This window comes from Caretta caretta, chromosome 2, assembly GCF_965140235.1.
Source record: "Caretta caretta isolate rCarCar2 chromosome 2, rCarCar1.hap1, whole genome shotgun sequence".
NCBI classification, from domain to species: Eukaryota; Metazoa; Chordata; order Testudines; family Cheloniidae; genus Caretta; species Caretta caretta.
Genome location: NC_134207.1, coordinates 4,803,163 through 4,824,603, shown reverse-complemented (window position 1 = coordinate 4,824,603; position 21,441 = coordinate 4,803,163). Strand labels below are relative to the sequence as shown.

The window sequence follows — 21,441 nt, the reverse complement described above, 5'->3', positions numbered from 1 at the left end:
TTCATTCCCTGGGTGCAATTGGGGCAAGCAAAGCTGGGGGGCACCCACGAGCATACCACCACCACCTTGTGGGCGGTTCACAAGATAAACTTGTTCAATTGCAAGAGAAATCTGCTATGGTCAACTAACCACCACTGGCCCAGCTAAGGCCTTTGCAAAGGCGGCTGTCCAGAAGTGCACACGCTAAGGGGGACAGTGAGATCAGGGACTGCTCAAGGGTCCTCCACAGTGGAATTTGCTTGTAACCAGAAAGATACTGAAGAAGGTTCTCAGGTGGGGGTGGTGGGCCCCAAGATTGGGGTGGTTTCCTTGCTAAGCTCAGTCCCTGCCTCTGGATGCCGCTAAGCCATCCTGGCCAGTCAGGTGGCCTCTGGCGAAGGCAGAAAGGGCGGGAGATCAGCCAGCTGTAATACCTTGGTTGTTGGTTTAGTGCGCGGACGCTGGGTGGTGCTGATGGCCGGTGATGTACAGGAGGTCGGACCAGATGATCTGACGGTCCTTTCTGGCCTTGAACTTTGTGACCCCGCTGGAGACTCCAGATGAAGCAGTGATGCACCTAACTCCCTTTTCTGAAAGGGGAAAAGACCATCCCCAGGAACCCACACCGGTCCCGAGAGATGCTGGAGTCGAGTTACAGCATGGGCCTCCACTGCCCTCAGTGACCCCTTTCCTCTGCCCTCTCTGGGCCCCCTCCCCAGCGCCATGCTCGCTTCCCCTCCTTACAGAACAGCTGCATGGCGGGCAGAGCCCAGGGCTTCTCCAAGAAGTGAAGCAGCTGCCTGGGTCTGAAGCACACACCGAGCTCTCAGCACTTGGAGTGTCCCCTTGCTGGGGAAGAAACAAACTGGTCCAATCTGCTGCCACTTTGACCAGCTGTCTTATTCTCTGACTCAAACTTTCTACTCAGGAGCAAACTTGGCAAATTTTACTGTATTGCCATTGAAATTCCCTGTGTAGCAGGCCAGCCTGGCACTGTCTGGCCCAGGGACTTGTGATGCTAATGGGGAGAACTCAATTTCTGATGGTCTGGGTACTTATAGGGCCCCCGTTATCACAGTACCTGAGCACCTCACGATTGGATGCATTTATCCAGTGTCTCCTCATTAGAGACAGGCTCTTGAGGGCAGAGATCACCTGTGTTCTGGGCCTGTACAGCACCTGCACGATTGGGTCCTGGTCCGTAACTCAGGGTCTCAGGCGTTATTGAAATAAGAAACCACCACCATCCTCATGACGTCTTGCAGCTGCACAGCACATTCTATGCAGAGACCTTATTGCGCTTTGCAGAAAGCCTCACAACAGCCCCACAAGGTAGGGGAGTATTAGCTCAATTTTACAGGTGGGGAAACAGAGGCAGGGAGAGTGAGTGACCACAGCAAGTGAGTGGCCAAGCTGGGAGTAGAACCTAGGTCTGTCCGAAGGGCTGAGGCACCAGACTGGCCATCCTTCCTTCCAACGGGGGGAGGTGACTGGAAGTGTCACATCTGCTAAAGAGGGGTGTCGGCTGGGTCCAAAGCTGGCCACGCCCATATCCCCAGCACCGATGGGAAGAGACGGCTACAGTACTGGGGCGGTGGAGGTGAGTACAGACAATGAGCTCTTAGACCACACAGGGTACAGGCCCTTACTCTAGCTTTCCTCCACCCATCTTGGCGTCTTATCTCCAGGCTGTGCCCGTCTGGACGCTGGGCTGCAGACGTTGATCAGCCCGCCTGAGGAGAATGAACGGCCCAAGGAGAGAGCCCTGTGTCCCTGCGGGAGTAGGGGCTGGCAGGGGTACAGGGGCAGCACACCCAGGGGCTGGCATGGCAGAGCAACTTGCCCACCTGGTTGCAGAGCAGTGCTGAGCTGCTGAAGGAGCTGCCCCCGAGCGAGTGCAATGGTGGGGTACCGACACGCAGTTCATTGCGGACAGATCTGCTGGCGTGATTGAAGGCTTACGGCAGGAACCACGAAGGGACATGTCACATTTTTTCCCATCCCTTTATACTTGGGATCTGATCCTGTTCAACTTCACGTCAACAGCAAGACTTCCATTGCCTTTAATGGGAGCGGGACCTGGTCCCTAAGGGATGCTGGGTGGGTTTCCCCCCCCCTTTCTCCCTTCGCCATTTTATGGCCCTTAGCAGCATCTGCTGCAGCAGATCTCAGTCATGGGCGCCCACGGGTACCAGCTTGCTCCTCTGCCAGCACCTAGGCTGCTACAGGAGGCAGATGGCACAAGGGATGCAACAGCGTTAGCGTGGTGAAAAAACACAGGGCTCTGGCAGCCTGCCCAGCGGCTCTGGCTGCAAGAGACTCTAGACTTCTCCTGAAGCGGGAACACACTCCTGCTAGTGCCTGGAAGGCTCCCGGCAAAGTTAGATCCCACCGCAAACTGGGGGTCAGGAGACACCTAACAGAGGCCAAGTACTCAGAACAAGGTAAGAGAAATATGTTTCTTTGCAAAGACTCCAGCCCTGCCAGTGGACTCAGAAGCCCAGACTAGGGTGGAAGGCATGAGTCAAGGGCAGCAGCAGCCCCCTGCAAGGAGGGGATATGTCCAAGGGTACATGGTCACTGGTAAGCAGCAAATTAATGCACCTACTGATAGTGCTCTTACCTACCTGAGATACAGACAGACAACAACATGCGCTTCTCTAACCAGGGGTCTCTAAGCACACTGCACCCACAGAATTAAGTCTTAATATTCCTGCCACGTAACGAAGTACTCCTTCCATTTTAAAGGGGACACTGAGTCACAGAGCAGCTAGAGTCACTTATGTTAAAAGCCACCCTTCCAGCTGAACATTTTAACTTCTTGTTGTTACACACCAGGCCTGAAATGACTGCAATGGCAGAGGTGAGGGCAGCTATCGCTGTGACCTGGCAGTGTGTTTATTTGGTAAATGTGACTGCACTTTATGTACAGTCAGGGTTGCTCTTCTCCCAGCATAGTCAGTTCATCTCCCGCATACGCCCACCCCAGTCTGTGTGGCTTTCATGCAGCAACAGGCAAAACCCCACTCTTCTTAACAACAAAAAGAGGGTCACAAAATGCAAAAATTGGCAAAGTGATTCAAGGACAGGGGCTCAGATACCAGTGATGGGTAGTGGAACAAAGCCCCAAGTTAGGACTCAAAACCACTCTGAACTCATTTTTTAAAACTAATTAGATTTTAAGTCCATGGTATCCCTGTGACGTATCCAAGGTCACAAGAGAAGCTTGTGATAGCGTGAAGAGAGCTCAGATCTTTGGACTCTCGGGCCTGGTCTACACTACACAGGTCGACGTACGGCAGCTTACGTCAACCTAATTATGTGCGTACGAATGACAGCCTTGTCCCGCTGATGTAAGTGCCCTACTGTGCTGACATAACTACTCCACTCCCACGAGAAGTGTAGGGCTTCTTATGCTGGTGTAGTTAGGATGATAGACACTGCATTAGGTACATTGGCTGTCAGCTGGCTTAGCAATTTCATGGCTCCATGCTGGAGCCGTGAAATTGACAAGAAAGCTGGACAGCTAAAGCCCAGCTGCCCCTGGCTCTCCACTCCCAGCCAGTCTGCTACCTCAAGGCTCCCAGCTCAGGGAGCAGAGAAACCCGGGCGGCTGCCCCCCACTCCCAGCCGGGAGCAGGGAAGTGAGAAGCCTGGGGGGCAGCCGGGCTCCCAGCGGGGAGCTGTGAGCCCTGTCTCTCAGCCCCCCACACTGCCCCTCTACCGTTGGTGGAAGCACCCCTGGTGAGGACACGCACCCTGTGTGTATAACAGTGGAGTCTTTAACCCAGGACGGTAGAATGGACATCAGCCATTGCAGTAATCACTGTGGTGGCTATAAGTAGACTTAACATAGGTTGACTTAGGGCTGTAGTGTAGACATGCCCTGAGTCATGTGCTTTACCCATTGGACAATGCTTCCTCTAAGACCTTGCTGCTGACATTAGAAAACTACGATTTAACTACCTTGATTTAGAAACTGTGTTACACTGGGGCCACTCCTCGAGTGTGAACACTTTTGCCCTGGTTCAAGGGAGTCGTATCAGTTCAGCTTAAGCCTGTTATTAAAGCCTTGTTAAAAGCCTGTTGTTAAAGCCCTGGCTGGGATGATTTAGTCGGGGATTGGTCCTGCTTTGAGCAGGGGGTTGGACTAGCTGACCTCCTGAGGTCCCCTCCGACCCTGATATTCTATGGTTCTATTCTATTCTTTTATTCCTTGTATTACTGTAGTGCTTAAGAACCCTGGTCAAGGACCAGGACCCATTGTGCTTAGCGCTGTACTTTCAAGCAAGGTAAGCAAATTGGGGTGATGCGTACCTGCCTCCCGGGGCTGTTGGGAGGCGAGTTAATGCCTCTGCAGTGCTTGGGAGATAAGACACGCTAAGTGCCATATTCTTGGGAGGTAAAGATATTCCCAAGTGGCATTAGAGAGACTCCCAAATGCTATTTCCTATGGTGGCCTGGGAGGGTCATTAGAGGAGAACACAGGTGAGATTCTTCCCCAGGGTGAAAGCACTGGCTCCAAATCGTGCCCAGGCCTTGCCTGGCAGGAAGCAGGAGACCAAGGCCCGGGTCTCAGTGCTGACCCTCTGCTACCACAGCCTCACTCAGCCAGCCTGTCCCACCCAGTGCGGAGCAAACGGCGAGAGCCCCGGATGTGCAAGCCCACCTGAGAGGAGAGTCTCTGGTGGGTATGGCATTCAGGAACGCCTGCAGGCAGAGGGAATCCTGATTAGCATTTCTACATGACCAACAAGAGGGTGCCCGGAGCACCCAGAGTAATGGCGATTTGCTTGCCTGCAGCTGTACGTGCAGCATGGCCTTAGGGTTAGGAGGTGTGTGGTCTTTTAAATAATCACATTATTTCTCGTGCAAGATGAGGAAAAAAAGAGTGAGAGAGAGAGAGAAGGAAGAAATAAAAAAGTCACTCAACTGAACAATAGATAGTGGCTTTGAGAGAGAGATTTTTGCTCTCTTAAAATTTTACACTCCATCACGATGGGGCTTGATGAATATGAGAGACAGGCATATTCCCCTCCTCTACCTTCCTTGATTCAGGGCTATTGATCTCTAGCAGGTCTATAAAGTTTTTGGGGAGAGACTGCGCTTGCTACAGCCTGGCTGCTCGTGATTTCACCACTGCAACTCCTCACTTGTGGCAGCAGGTGAAGGGAACAGGTGGCTGGTCCAGCGAGGAATGGGAACATTTAACCCAGGAAGGCAGCGCTCGTGTGTGTAACCCTGGCAGCAGGGGGAGCCAGGAAATATGAACTGGGTTTGGAAATATGAACATGGCAGGGAGGCGTGTGCATGGAGGGGATTCGTGTTTTCAAAGTTATTCCTCCAGAAGCGAAAGCTGTAAACAAAAACAGAAGCACTGCACCTCAATGAATTTTCCAAAGCAAAAGTGTTTGAGCGTGCTCAGCGGAGCCATTAAAAAAGACTGTAGCGAGCATCTTCCATTAACGTTACGACCGTGAAATATGACAATAAAATGATAGCCGTATGGTCGCAGATTTGCAGCCCGCCGAGTTGCTAGGGGTTTATCGTCACTCAAACGTGCAGAGAGCTGTAAAATGTTTACAGAAAGGGTCGTTTGCAGCTATAAAATCCTCTTTTCTCTCCTAAACAAGGCTGAGTGGAGCCATTTACAAACCCCTGAATGTTCATCGGGGGAAAGGGGAACATCTGTTCTCTCCAGGAGTTTTCAGTGATCTTCTCGAACAAATTAACTAAAATGGGTGCTTTCTAATTAAATTAGCACTCGATTGGAATGGTTTGCATTGGTGCGCTTGGTTACAATTAGCGCAGGGAGGACAGTTAGCTCCAGCGCAGGCTATTTAACTGGAAGGTGAAATATGGAAAAGCACATTATCTGGAAACACTGTCAGGAGGGGAGGGTGGCTAAATTCATCCCCACGCCGGAAACACTTCCAGGAGGGGAGGGTGGGATAGATTTATCCCCCCCGCCCACCCCACATAAATGCTTCCCCAGTTTTGTAAGAACAAAACAAGGTGAAGGACACGAATGTTGCAACTAAATCCAGGGAGCAGCTGATCTCCCTGTGCCCCCTGCTCCTGCTGGAAAGGAGCTTTCTCCCTGGCGCACACTGGAGGGGAAGGCTGCCCAGTGAAAGCCAGGCCGTCCCCTTCACACAGCCTCAAGACTGTGCGGGGAAGAGTTATTCACACAAAGGCCACGCTGAGGAAGCCCTGCCTGGAAATAGCACCCTGCATTAATCTGCTACTGCGTCGGCACAGACGGTGGAGGAAGGAGTGCTTTGCCTGTACATAACACTACATGATGCCCCATAAGTGGGCACACCTTACAGCCAGCGTCCAGGGCAAGGGAGCAGGAGGCCCACTTCCACAGAGTTCCTCACATCACAGTCCTGCAAGGCACACTGGTCCCCATTAACACCACTCCCGGAGAGCCGAGAGCAGGTCCATCCCAGAGCTAGATGAGCTAAGGTCACTAGCAGCTGTAAGACCCAACGGGGATGTTCACCATCAAGCAGAGGCTCTTCGTATGTGTCAGCTCACGTTCTGTGCCAGCCTTGTGGCTCAGACAGTCACGGCACTGAGATGCTGCATGGGCGACGGGTTCTACATGACACTGGACATGCCTAGACTAGCATGAAAGCTGTGGCTAAACCCTAGGCCCCCCACACCTAGGGTCGACCCCTACCAGCTCATGCAAGTTCAATACCACTTTCCATGTCTACACTAGAGTACTAGAATGTGTTAGCTGACAAGTTTTAGAAGACACCTTTCCCCATGTCTGGAGTACATTGGAGAGAACAATCCCATGTTGAGAGGATTGGGGAAATGGACCAGATATCCCCAGAGGCCTGTTCAGTCTCTAACTTCGGAGACTTTATTAACACGGACAGATTACTGAGTCCATGCTGGGCCATGGACCACACCAAACCCTTCCCCGAGCGTGCACAGGAAAAGACATGAAAAGGGATGGGGTGGAGTTTTCAAGAGCACCTAAGGGACTTCTGCAGATATCTAGTTCATCTCCCTACTCCTGTCAGTGTGGGGTTATTCTCTCCAGCATACTCCAGAACTTCTTCCACTTCATCATAAGTGATTCACAAGATGGAGCTTCCACCTTTTCCCTGGGAAGGCTTGCAAAGGAGGCAATGCGACCAGGGATTAGAACAGCTGACTGGGAGCCAAGACCTTGTGGGTTCTATTCCGGTCTCTGTAGCTGGCTCCGTGTGTGACCACGGGCAAATCACTTCAATTCTCTGTGCCTAGGCTTCCCAGCTAGCGGGATGGGGACAGCAAAGCTGACTTGCCTCAGAGGAGGGGAGCACGTGCATGAATGGAAGTTTGTAAAGCACTTCAAAATTCTTGATTGGAGGCCTGTATAGAAGTGCAAAGGGCCATTACCAGCCTAAACTGCAAAACTGAGAGAGAGCAGAGGAGAAGAGAGCCTGCAATCTGATGGCCTAAGGCCCTGCACTGAAAAGAAATGCGACAACGTTTTTCTTACAGTTGTGATTTTTAGTACAAGCATAATATTGTCCACCCTGGAGCATGCACATTCCTATTAAATTGATTGGGGCTCAAGTCATAAACCACACGACTGAAGGCACATGAGCCTTCAGTCCTCTCTCTCAAAACACCCAATACACACACACTACTTTCATCTGGGTGTTCAACAGCTGCTGGGCAAGTTAACTGCACACTCACAGCAGAGTCCTCCTGGGCTGACCGTAGAGTGGGGATAGACTTGTTCCCAATTCCACTCGCTTCTGCAGAGACACACATACTTTTATTTTCTTGTACGCTGCGTAGACTGACAGATCTTCCACATGCAGAGGATGCGCTTAAGAATTCTCCAAGTCTGAAAAATTCAGCTGATTTCAGAAACGTTCCCTGTGGCAGCTTCAAAATCTTTAAAATGGGGAATTCCATTCCGATCTTTCCAGCCAGAAGGGTTTTTAAAGAGCGTGCACCAAACGAAGTTTCATAGATGCGCACACACAGATAGATGCAAACACATTTAATAGAGAACCTATGATTAGGTGTTTCAGAGTAGCAGCCGCGTCAGTCTGTATTTGCAAAAAGAAAAGGAGGACTTGTGGCACCTTCGAGACGAACGCATTTATTTGACATAAGCTTTCGTGAGCTATAGCTCACTTCATCGGATGCATTGAGCTTATGTTCAAATAAATGTGTTCGTTTCTAAGGTGCCACAAGTCCTCCTTTTCTTTTTATAATTATGTGGTGTGATAAAGATCTTATTAGTCCATGTTTGAGACCGTTGCATTACAAACGAGCAGTCATCCCGAATTCAGACCAATCAAGTCTCTCTGACTCTCCTCACCCCATGTGTGTCACATAGGCCACCTATTATAAAAATCCTCCCTCCATTTCAAAGTATCTAAGCATTTTTAAAATACAGATATAGATACACACACACAAAATTTCTTAGATCCATCTACCAGTAAGTCACCAAGAAGATATAAATCAACAAGGTTAAAGCTCCTTTAAAAATGGCCTGAAATAATTTTCTGTACACAAAAATGTCCTGGCTTTATATCTGGGGACCTTCGAGGGCTATAAGCAAGAGCTGAGTATCCCACTGGACAGCTGAGAATCTCAGACTCATAGGCTGTAAGGCCAGAAGGGACCATCATGATCATCTAGCCTGACCTCTGGCACACCCCAGGCCACAGAACCTCATCCACCCACTCCTGTAATAGGCCCAGAACCTCGGGCTGAGTTATTGACATCCTCAAATCCTGGTTTAAAGATTTCAAGTTACAGAGACTCCACCACTTACACTAGTTTAAACCTGCAAGTGACCCGTACCCCATGCAGCAGAAGACGACAAAAAAAAAACCCCCAGGGTCTCTGCCAATCTAACCCAGGGGAAAATTCCTTCCTAACCCCAAATATCAGTTAGACCCTGAGCTTGTGGGCACAACCTACCAGGCAGATACCTAGGAAAGAATTCTCTGTAGTAACTCAGAGCTCTGCCCATCTAGTGTCCCAGCTCCAGCAGTTGGGGATTTTTGCTACTGGCAGTCGCAGATTGGCTACATGCCATTGTAGGCAGTCCCATCATACCATTCCCTCCAGACATTTATCAAGCTCAATCTTGAAGCCAGTTATTTTGTCCCCCACTGCTCCCCTTGGAAGACAGTTCCAGAACTTCACTCCTCGGATGGTTGGAAACCTTTGCCTAATTTTGAGCCTAAACTTGTTGATGGCCAGTTTATAGCTCCCCTCTTCAGCAGTGTGAAGTTCCCATGATTAGACCTTCAGGGCTGAGAGATATTGGACCTTTAATCAGTAACTACTGCCATTCCTGCCTCCCAGAGCAGTTGAACTGGGGGGTTGTTGGTGTCAGATGACTGCCTGCAGTTCCCCAAGGCTGTAGGGATGTTAGAACAAGGCTCAGGGAGATGGATTAGTGAGTAAAGAGAAGAGAAGGTGGCCAAAGTGGCATGACAAATGCAGTTCACCACTTATCTAATAATCAGATGTACATGGCAACACACCCTACTGGGCAACCTCTTATCTTCGCGGACAAGCTGAGGTGGGTTTCCTAAGTGTGGACAGAGCACAATTCTGCTCCCCCTTGACAAGACAATCATCCACCATTAAACATGGGAGTTTCTGGTCTTGAGTGGTTGCTGAGGATACACTCACTGTGAATGAACAGAAGCAATGATAAAAGTTGCATCTCTTCTGTCAGCAAACTTTGTCCATTGTAACTGGCTGAAGGGCCCCTCTATGCATAGATCACCTTTGAAATGCAGTTCTCACTGCAGGATGTATGCTCTGGGAGTGCAGGGATAGGGCAGCAAATATGGAGGGGAGTCTCCCGCCCAGTCCCTTGGTGACAATCACAACCAGAGGACTGTCCCACCCCTCCTCCCCCAGCCCACGTGCCAAGCAAGGCCTCTGTGCTTTATGGATCAACGGCATGGCGATCACTCCATCTCCGGCACGAGAACACACTCCCCCTCAAAATGGTTTCTATATATCTGCAATTCCCTGTAGCCCCAACACTCACGCTTTCTCCAAGGAGTCTCCAGCCGCCCCACCAGCCTGTGCGCCTCACTTCCAGCAAGGGACTGCCCCACTGAAACTGGAGGAGGGGCGGGTGTCTGCCTCAGAGGGAAAGGAATGTGGAGAGTGGGCTACCAGTTACATCCTATTGCACTTGGATCTCCTACCCTCGCATCCTGTCTCCTCCAGCTCTGGCAACTCCCAGCTGGCTCTCAAGTACAACCACATCTCCTGACGCGGGCGATGCCGATTTCCAGGGGCTCTGGGGCAGACAGCGCTATGAAAGCTGTTCCCTCGTCTCCAGAGAAGGCAAGCGGGAAACGATGCATAAGGCACGGTGCGGCCCGTCACAGCCAACACTTTCGCTAATGTTGGGGGAAGACAGGGAAAGAGGAGGAAGGGGCCAGATAACCCATGTCAAGAGCATGCGTGAGCTCTTTATTCCATGGGATGGTGCTTCCGCTCGAGAAGCCAAGCCAGAGCATCAGCTACTTTTTCTCTGTGTGCTCTCCTCCTACGATGACCAAAACCAGGAGTTAGAAAAAAATGCTTCTTTCCCCTCCCAGATGCCCTTTCCGCTACTGCATCTTTACCCTCCATCTGACACCCATTCTCTTGACCCACTAGAGGATGAGTTACTTCAGGCTGACAAGTGCAATTCATGGCATTTCAACAGCTTTCTTTCTGCAGATTAATTGCTCCATCTTCACGGCAGAGATAAAAAAGCCAGATTAACTCACTGGTTCAAGAGCACTTCCCATAGCAGACAGCAGCCGCCCTGCCATTGAGATCAAAAGGAGTTGAAACGGGGCCAAGAGGAGGAAGGAGGGGGAAGAAATCACTGTGATTCAAAAGGGAAGCCAAGCACTCCTCTCCATGTTGCGTAGAGAAGCCTTTATAGCAGCAATGATCCTTGCTGAAAGGGCAACGGCTGCCCTGCGCGCCCATTGCTTAGCATTTCAATAGCATGCAGCCAAGCAGCCATTCTTCCGAACACACATGCTCACCAGTGACCTAAGGAATATGTTACTAATCCCAGGAATTCTTTTCCCCCAGACATCAAGATGCCTTGAAACTTCCCAGCCTTGAAGTGGGTTTTACACTTTACTGCCAGGCTGATCATAGCTCCGAAGTTCCATTAAGCAGAAGAGACGTTTCTCTCCAGCATGGGAGGCTGGAAGGGGGCTCACGTGACCTTTCATGAGCTGGCTCTCATTGCAGTCCCTCTGCCCACACAGACCCAGGGTGATCTCACTGCCATTAGACACGAGACACAGAAGGCACTGCAGAAGCATGACACAGAGCAGAGCAGAAAAGTTAAAGAAATGGATTTGTGCTCCTGGCATGGCTTGTTTCCCTGTCTCCCTTCTCTTCGTACAGACCCAAGCCTTGGGCCATCCAGTCCAGCCACTGCATTTGGCATGACTGGCTCCATAAATCCTTCCGGCTGTGCCGAGTTTTAGGTGGGTATGAGTGGGTGACCTCCAGAGGGCTTTCTCCATCAGCAGCCAATGGGTGGAGTTCTCCAGCATCCTCAGGAGGCAGCTCAATACTCAGTTCCCTTGTGGGTGTTTTAGTGAACTGGGTGGGTTCGCAGCGTGTTGCTGGGACTTCTCAGGCTGTCCCCGCTCTGGGATCTAACTGGGGCATGTGGCCAGTTTGCTATAACCTACTGGCCTCATTTTCAAAGCTTTAGAGCACCACCCAACTCCCACCGACTTAATGGGAGACTGTGGGGCTCAGTGCCTCTGAACATCAGGATACCGCTGTACACAGACTTGGATACCTAACTTTAAGCACCCGCTTTGGAAAATGTTGGTTTCATTTCCTAGATCAGATACTACAGAAAAACATGCAGGAATGAGACACATAAGCAGCCAATGTGGCAGAACACAATTTACACCCCTGCTTCCTCCTAGATTAAAGGACATCTGAGTTAGGTCTATCCCACCCACCCACCCAGACGGCATGCCAAAGGGGACCCTCAGCACCCTGACACAGTGGCCAAGTAATTTCAGGCAGGCTAAATTGGTATTGGCATTGCATGAGCACCCAGAGCCCCATTGTGCTAGGTGCTGTACAAACACACACAACGAAGAAACAATCCCTACCTCAAAGAACTTGCAATATAAGTAGGTTAAAAGGTGCCTCCTGGCTTATGTCCTATGCTGCATTCTGGGCCCCCTCTTCTCCCTCTTGCTGCCCAGTGGAAACACTTTTGCAGCTCTGCTCCCTTCTCATTATCTGACACACACAGCACACGCTAGGGACCTTCAAAGAGTGCTAGAAAACTGAGGGACCTTCTTGGAGACAATGTCAGTAGCCCTGGAGTTAGCACAGTGTCATCCCTGGGGGCTGTTTTCAAACCTGGGTGCTGACAGGTAGTGCCATAATTAGGCAGGCCATTCCCCATTTTGGGTAGAGATGGTCAAAAGAATTCAATTTTATTACCACAGAAAGTTTATCTCCATTTTTTCTTGTGGACATTTTTAATTTTTGATGAAAATTTTCAAAATTAAAACAAAAATGTGTTTTGATTCAGTTTTCGATTTTAGTTCAAAATGAAAAAATATTTTTACTTGATTTTTTTTTCTTGAAACCCCCCAAACATTTCACTGAAATCAGCCTGTCTTCGCAAAACACTTTGATTTTGACAGAACGGCATTTTTCAGCGAAAAAAGTTTTCAGTTAAAAACAAAGTTTTGACAGTTCTAATTTTAGGGTCCTAAATGGACATTTGAATCTTTGGCCCCCTGTGCCCTCCCCAGTCACCCCTCTTCTTCTGAAGTACTGCAGTGTGTGTCACACACCAAAACCAGCATACTCGGTTCAGCTCTCCGGAGGAGCTGGGCACTAAGTAGGAGTAAGGAATCGCTCCAAATCCCCAAATGACTTACTGGAGACAAAATGAGAATTAAAAAAATATACATATAAAGGCAAAATCTCCTGCCTCACTTGGGAAGCTTTTGCCAGTCACAGGAGAGCTGGCTGCTTTGCTGTCTCCAAGACATCGCATCCCAGCCAGGGGAACGGGCTGAATGCATTCCGAATGGAGTGATCCCACCCAGATGGTGCATTTAATGGAGATCTCATCCCTCAATTTCAACCTAGGATGATCACCATCATCTTTCACTTTGAGGAAAGTCTGGTTCCCTTTTGCATCTCTCCACCTCCCTTCACCTACCGCACACCTGATCACACAGCACGACAGACCAGCTGTGGAAACAGGCGCTGAACTAGTGGTGGTCATGCACCCCCTTGCTTGAAATGGTTTCCATTATATACTGCAGGGGTCAGCAATCTTTGGCACACGGCCCATCATGGCAATCCACTGGTGGGCCGCGAGATGTTTTGTTTATGTTGACTGTCCGCAGGCACGGCCCCCTGCAGCTCCCAACACATGCCCATGGCCTGCGCCGCTTCCCCCAGCTCCCAGTGGCGAGCCTCAGCCACTGGGAGCTGCGGGGGGCCGTGCCTGCGGAGGTCAATGTAAACAGAACGTCTTGCGGCCCACCAGCAGATTACCGTGATGGGCTGCATGCCAAAGGTTGCCAACCCTGATATCCAGGGTTTACCGTTTGGTCAATGGCTCTCAGCGTCCTCGCTATAAAAATTGTTCCAGGGCCCCTGCTGTGGCTGCGTCTAAATAAAGAACCTTTCAACGAAGAGGTTCAGACTAAGTAGAAATTATTCCAAGAGAAATGTGTGTGTTCCTCCCTTTTCCAGGGAACGGGAGGAGGGCAGGGGAAAATACTGTAACCCCACTCCCAACCTTGAATCTCGATGCCATAATGGCCGGGCTTCTAGCAGAGGAGACATGGACAAGATTCACTGAGGAGCCAGCCAACATTGCTCCCATATCAGCAGCTGGGTGACCCTTAACTATCATTCCTCTCTGCCTCGGGGCTGCCTCGTGTTAGTCAGCAAGTTGATTTTGGCATTTGAATCAATTGCTGCTGAAAGCCCCACCCACCACCGTTTTTATTCTCAAGTTTCTTAGTCAATGTCACACTGCTGAAAGATGCACGACTGACGGCCCTGGAGACTGGAGTCTTGGGTTTATCTAAAGGTGAGGGACAGCCTGGGGCAGCAGCATAGCACACTGCCCTGCCCTCACCTCTGAAAGGGCCCCTCAGCTCCTGATGGGTAGTCCCCAGGATCCAGTCAGTCCTTGACCGAGAAGGGGGGAGGCAAGGGGAACAAGAAGGGGTGCTCGTCTTAGTGCTATGCACGGTGTTCCACATGGAACTGGACTGAGACCCTGGTCATTTCACACAGGCCCAGGAACTCCAGAAGAGACTCCGTTTGTTCACCTCCTATTTTACTGCTTGCTTGCACACTGAACGAGGGGCTGTTTCTCTTAACTAAAGCAGACATTGGCCCCAGTAGTAAATGCTGGGAGATTTGTAAAGGACAGCAAAGGGCTAAGTAACTTTCTGAACTACCCGATCTCTATCCTAATTCTGGAGAGAATATACCCTGGTCTCTCCCCCTCACACACACTGGAAGCTGATGAGTTAAAACAGAAGGGTGCTTGACTGGAGCTTATTATGGTGTGACCACAGAGCTGGGACTGCAGTTTGGAGACGTCATTCAAGGTAACACACGGGACTAGATTTTGGGAGGGAGGGGCCTAAGAAAGCAGTCATGCTGCAGATGCAGCGGTAAGCTCAGTGCATGCCGTTTGAGGGACTGTGGTGGGGGAATGCGTACAGGTGCCTTTCATCTCTGGACACGGGTTCTAACCCCGGCTCAGGCTTCAAGTGAAATTTATTTGATGGTGCCCAGTGGACTCTTGGTCCCATCAAAACACTAGCACGCTGACAGTCGCTTCTCCCTAAGGCCTGGGGGGTTTCAAACAGCCTGGGGGCTGCTGCAGGTCAGGAGTGCAGCGCACTGGCAGAGCTGCGTGTGTCCCAGGAGCGGACAAGCAGGAGGAGCCGAAGCCAGGGTTAAGGGGCACTGACAGAGTTGAAGCAACAAGGGATGCGTGACTGCACCACCCCAATTCTACTCCAGTTCTCCCCTTTGTGAATTCACCCAGCCGGGCCGTCCCTCGTCCTGGGGGCACACTGCGCCCAGGGCAGGGGCAGCTAGAGAAGTGCCAACTGGGACATGGCTCTCTCTTGGCTTTGGCTGATGCACCTCAGGGAGCCCCACAGCTTGTGAGAATGCAACACAGAACAGCAGCCTTGTACCTGTATCCTCCCCTGTCTTGTCTCTGTCTGCGGTGTGTGTCACCCCTCTCGGAGAGGTAGGTGACTGGAGAGAGATGAAAGATGGGAGCTTCTGAAGTCTGCTGCATGCTGGGGTGTCTGTGTCACTCCGAAACTTTACACCCTGCTCTGCGCTGGAGGGTCCAGGAATCTCCCCATCATCCTGGAGGTGGGCTGCATCCCTCCTAAAAAACACATCCATATAAGTATGAAAACAACAGCAAATCCCATGTGAATCAGCAAGAACATTAAAATAGGTTCTAGCGAGGTAAGACTCAGACGACAGAGATGAAGAGACTCATTAGCTCTTCTAGCTACCAGGCAAGGATTGTTCCCGATGGTCTACTTCCAAAGGTTTTGCCTTCTCCAGTTTGAAATGACCTGAGTGATGCCATGCCCGCCCCTTCACCTGGAGGATGATCCCACAGCCTGATCCATCCCACTGCTAGTTTCTCTTTGGCTGGCCAGATCCCCTTACTCCTATTTACATCCCAGAAAATCCCCATTCTCCCCTGAAGGAAGTTTCCGCCCTTTGGATATGTGCTGCTGAGCTTGTGGCCAGGATCACCTCCGTTAGTTTGGGTCACAGATCTGAGCCAAACAAGAAGGGAGTGGGGAGCGGATCTAAGGTAGCAGGGCTGGAGCATGAGGCCTGGGGGTGAGCCAGGTAAGGGACAGGTCTGGCTGTGTCAGTGTTCTTGATTCACTGCTCAGTGCACAGATGGCTAATGGGACATTTTATCTAGCTTGACATCTACACTGAGGGTGCTAATAAAGGGCGGGGGAGAAAGCTGGAGTAGTTTAAAGCTTCTCTGAACCCGGCATCTTCTCTCTCTCGGGAAGAGGCTGCTGCTGGCCTTTCCAGGAAAAGGGGATGGAAAGAGCCATGCATAGCTCTCCTCCCCGCTGGCCAGCTCTGCATTTCGCATTCCCACCTAAAAGGAGCAAGGAAATATTTTACACCTCACTTGTCCAGGGGCTGGGAGCTGGACATCATTCCAAGCTTACTGTGTCACCCTAGATAGCTTCGCAGAGCCCTCTGCACATTCACTCCCCGGTGCTACCATACAAGGAAGGGCCTTGTACTGCGGTGATGTGTCTCGGGGCCGGATACAGAGAGTGCTGGTGCTTTCAGCTCTGCCCGTCTCCAGCCAGGTGACTAGGACTGATTTGGGGGGAGGGAGGGGAGAAATGAGCGTGGCATAAAAACCTGTAGAGAACAGAACAGAGATTGCTGAATCCTGGCTCTTGGAATGACAGAGGGCAAACCACCAAATACATCTAGTCCCTTCCCCAGGACTCAGCACAGGGTTGTGTCATATGGTCTGCTTCCTAGTGGTTTCCCCCATCTAGCGTCAGCGTCCATAAGCAATGAGCTTCCATCACTTCCACGGCAGACTAGTCAGTGACTCGTGGCCAGGAACCGCTACAGAGGAGGCCTCACTGCCTCGGCACAGGATGCCGATGTGGGGAGAGCCACACACCCAGTGCAGGAGGGACAGGAGGAGGGAGGCAGGGTTCCCTGCCCAGGCTCTGCGTGCTGGGCTGATCCCCGTTTCTCTCTCTCCCGGCTTAGCTACGTCGTGGGGTTTGTGCGTAGGAAGATTCTCCCCGGCTGAGCACCCCTCCGCATGGAGGGACTGCACTGCCGGCTCTCAGGTACCTACTGGAGGTTGTTAACAAAACATTCCAGAGGAGTGACGCAAACGGCAACAGAAAAATACGAACAGAGATGGAGCCAGGAAGTGCTGGGAGCCACAGGACTGATGGGCCCAGACGACAGGCTGCTGACAGTGATGGATCAAGCAAGTCCTGCCAAGAGGGCTGCAGCTGGAATTAGTGTTGTACCACCCTGCCCCCTTCTATTCTAGTCAGGTCTATTAGCTCTGCCCTTAAAATGACTGTTTATGCAGGGCTAAGCAGCCCCAGGGTCGAGTCCTTTATCCCTAAGCCCTGGGTGCAATCGCAGACTCAGTAGCGGCCTGTGGAGACAGATATTCCTAACACAGAAGACACCATTCATTTTGGGTATTGAAGGACACCATTGTAGGCAGCGCTAGCCAAGAGGCTAAGGCATGACTGAGTCTGAGCACTGCCCTGTCCCCACTAGAAGCTGGGCTCCCCAGACAGCTACACAGACAAGCCTACACGGCTGCTGCCCCTTCTGTTTGAAGAGTAAGCACCCTGGGTTGACATCTTCACCAGCGCTACCTTAATTGACAAAAAGCCACCGCCAACAGCTGTTTCTGGAATCGCTCCCTAGATTTCACAGCAAACACTACAGGCAAGAACAACCCTCTCTGATCACTTGCCTGGCAATGGCTGGGCTAGGACTTTGACTTTGCCAAGCTTTGCACCCAGGACTTGTGTCGGCACCTTCCCAGAAACACCAGGAGAATGAGTAAGGCCATCCCATGGCTGAAACGATGACATGGGGAGGCCAAAAGTATAACTGGGTTCAAAAAAGAACTAGATAAGTTCAGGGAAGTTAGATTCATCAATGGCTATTGGCCAAGATGGTCAGGGACGCAACCCCATGTTCAGGGTGTCCTTAAACATCTGATTGCCAGAAGCTGGGACTGGATGACAGGGGATGGATCACTTGATAAACTGGCCTGATCTGTTCATTCCCTCTGAAGAATCTGGCACCGGCCACTGTGGGAAGACAGGATACTGGGCTAGCTGGACCTTTGGTGTGACCCAGTATGGTCGTTCTTATATGAGCCAGACACATGTCTGCCCGTATGCAGCCTGACTGAACCAGTCTTCCCTTTGCCCCATCCTGGGCACATGCAGCTAGGAAGCCGTAACACGTTGTGTAGATATTGTGGTATCTAAGTGTAACCCACACACCTCCTGGGTGTGGTGTTCTGTCCCATCTAGTGGCACAGAGATCAGAGAGAGAGAGAGAGAGATAAAATGAGTCTGCTGTACACCCTGAGCTAACAGCCAGTTAGCTTTTAAGTCATGCTGGAGAGGCTCATGCACTAAGCTCCAGAGGTCCCCGGTTCGATCCTGCCCACTGAAGACCGGGGTCTGGTTGGCGTTTATATAATCACCTCGCCGCAATTAATCAGTGCTGAGTTTGCCTTAATAGCAATATTCTCATAGCCTCCTTTGTTCCTGGCATGATTTGTTTCTTATGTTTGTTTCTCGCCCTGCCCTCTACTTTCCTGTCCCAGGTCCCTAAGTGAGGGTCAGTCCTAGGAAGATGCCATTGCCTCTGGAAGAGAGGCAGCTCCTGCACTTAGCCCTGAACATGATCAGGGACAGGCTCCATCTAGTCTCCTCTGGGAAAGTATTCCACTGCTGTGGTCCCACTGCTGATAATCCTCTGTCTCTTATTATTTGTATTACCACAGCGCCTAGGAGCCCACTGTGCCAGGCACTGTGCAGACAGAATAGAAAGACTGGCCCTGCCCCAAAGAGCTTACAGTCTACGCATGAGACCAGAGATGGATACAGATGGATTGGAGGAGGAATGCAAAGAAACAATATTGTCCCTTGCACCCTAGGCCCATATAAGCTTCCTCAGGCTGGCCTATAGCTGACCTCAGTTCTGGTCCGACAAGACCATTTCCCACAGAGGTAAGAAGCTCATTCTTCACATTGGAACAATCTTCTGAGTGGAGGCTGCTAACCTGTGCATAACAGTGGGATGGGTATTGTGATGTGGATTCATACCCAATGATGGTACAGAGACAAGACCCCCCCAAACTTGGATGTCCTCAATCTCAACACAAACCTTTTCCCCTGCAAGGAAACGCAAGTGCTTTAGCCACCATGCCTGCCTACCAGCCAGCCAACTCCCTGCACCTGAGTAATTCAAAAACCAGGCCAGCTTCCTGGCTGATTCTGGAGCTCCTGCATTGGGGTGGAGGTGTTCAGCATTGTACCGATTGCCCAGTCCCTGGCTGACAAAGTGTTAATAATTCTCCTCTCTATTACAATTCAGGGAGTTAACAACACTAGAGAAACCTCTGGATGCCAGGCTTGGTGGATTGCCCAGTTAGGTAGCTTGCAGCCACACAGCATTATTAAAATTGAATAATCAATAGACCCCCCCAAGGGCACATAGGACAATGACCTCAACAAGAATCAGATAGTCATTTTATGCTGATAGTTGCTGATGTGATTAACAAAGTACCAAGCAGAACAGCAAAGACATTCTGCACACCTATTATATTTCCACGTCCTTCTCCACCTCGGCCTCCCCTAATGGCTGCCTCTGCATGGGTAGAAGGGAGGCAGGCAGTTGCCCCAGATCTCTGATTGTTGTCTTTTCCTTGCCTTAACTTAGAGTGTGGAGTGATCAGGATCTAACACTCATGTTCTGCACTGGTACACAGGAAAGCTGGGTTCGAGTCTCAGTCCTACCACTTCCCAAGCAGGCAGAAGTGCCAAACAAGCCTCGGAGAGGAAGGATAATCTTGTAGTTATGAGAATTGGGAGTTCTCAGGTCAGTTCCCATCTCTTACCCAAGGTCATGCAGGAAATCTGTGGAAGTCACTTCCCCTTTCTGTGCCTCAGTTTCGCCATCTGGATAATATTTCCTTGCCTCCCAGGAGGAAGTCAATAAATCCATTAATTTTGGGGAGGTGCTCTAGTACTAATGTGGTGAGAACCAAAGAAAGGCCTGAGATTCCACCAACCTTCGGCCCCCATGGCAGGGGATGGGGTGGTTCCTGTCGCTCCATAGCCCCACTTGTAGACTATGGAGCTATCTGACAAGCTCCAGCAGGGACACAGCAACTCATCCCCACTCCAGATCAGAGAGTGGAAACTGCTCTTCTTTTGGCAAGTGCTTTGATCCAGACCCAGGGTGTGGGTGACGCTATTTATTTATTTATTTAGCACGGAGTGATTTACGTGCATTTGAAACCAGAGAACTACAAGCACCGGAGAGAGCCAGAGGATGCATGGCTCCAGCCCACACAGCCCTGCCGCTGCATTTCAGCCCTGACCTACAATGACCCGCTGCAATGCTCTGGAGCGGGGACTGCCAACGCTGCCAAACTCGGACAGCTCTGCGACAGGACTGACATGTCCGAGGGACGGGGAGCAGGCTGTAGAGCTCATTTTCCTTCATCCCTAACAATAAAGGTGGCAGCGGGTTTGGTCTGACAGCGTGAGATTTCCCACAGGGAGAGAAGGGCCTGCAGAATAGACGCTGTCCGAACACTTGTGGAAATGAGCCCAGACGTGAGAGTGCACCGGACCCGGATTCAGAGGGCACAGCTGTCCTGCTGCATGAACTTGCTTGACAGTGGGGAGATGCCGTCAGCACAGAGTTGGTGTTTGACACCTTCGCGGCAGGAGCAGGGACTTCTGGACACCCACATGCATCGGACACACTGGTGACAAGAGGAAAGTGAAGCTGAGCTGGTCACCCTGCCTTTCAGGAAGAAGTGGGCTGCAATGGGTGTGTGGTAAAAGGGGTGGCATGGTGGGGGCATTGAGTTAACACACAGGCCTTCCACTTCCGCACAACTCTGTGCAAACTTGGCTTGGGTCCTAAACCAGGGACAGTTTTGAACTTCAGGAGCCCAGAGACTCTGATACACATGAAGAAAGTACTGGATAGCTTGGCAAGACTCGCCACCTCTGCTCAGGGCCGAAACATTTCTCAAGCACCTTCCAGGCGAAGATGCCAATGTGCCCAAACTGCAGAACATAAACTACAGACACACAGGGAGCACTTCACCCATTGATGAAACAAAGCCCCACTCCAGGGAGGGAGCCAGTAACAGCTCACAGGGGTGCTACGTATTGAGGACAGGAAAGCAAAGAATACAGCCTCCACTTGGAGCTCCAAGAGTACAGGTGGACAGAAAATAATTAGCCAGGACATCAGAGCCAATATTCCCGAACCCTGGTCAGGTGTTTCCTAACTACAGGTGGTTGGGGGCCAGTTTTACCTCTCTCCTGAAAGACAGTAACTCTAGTAGCACACTGCCTGTTGGGGTCAGTGCTAACTCAGAGCTACTAATCAGCAGCTGTTTCCTGGGCAGCTTTCCTGGATGTCTCCCGCCCAAGCACTGACTGGACTTGGCTGAGAGGATCTGTCGAGGTTGCCATAGCAGCAGCCCCAATCTGTTACACACCTTGTATAAAGCACTTTCAGCCCTGTTAGACATACAGTCACTAGCCCAGCACCTCCAACAAAGCTTTTTGCTCTCAGCCCTGCAGAGTTAAAGAGCAAGCGGTAGTC

The 21,441-nt window shown here is 50.9% G+C and overlaps 1 protein-coding gene across 3 annotated transcripts in view; it reads right to left on the bottom strand.

The window, feature by feature from the left end:
• ZC3H3 (zinc finger CCCH-type containing 3) overlaps positions 1-21,441 on the bottom strand; it is a 349,381-nt gene that overhangs the window by 31,659 nt on the left and 296,281 nt on the right. For all 3 annotated transcript variants that reach the window (XM_048841821.2, XM_048841824.2, XM_075124896.1), the window contains one exon: positions 15,213-15,415. In XM_048841821.2, coding sequence (XP_048697778.2) covers positions 15,213-15,415 — 203 coding nt within the window. The remainder of the gene's footprint in view (positions 1-15,212; positions 15,416-21,441) is intronic.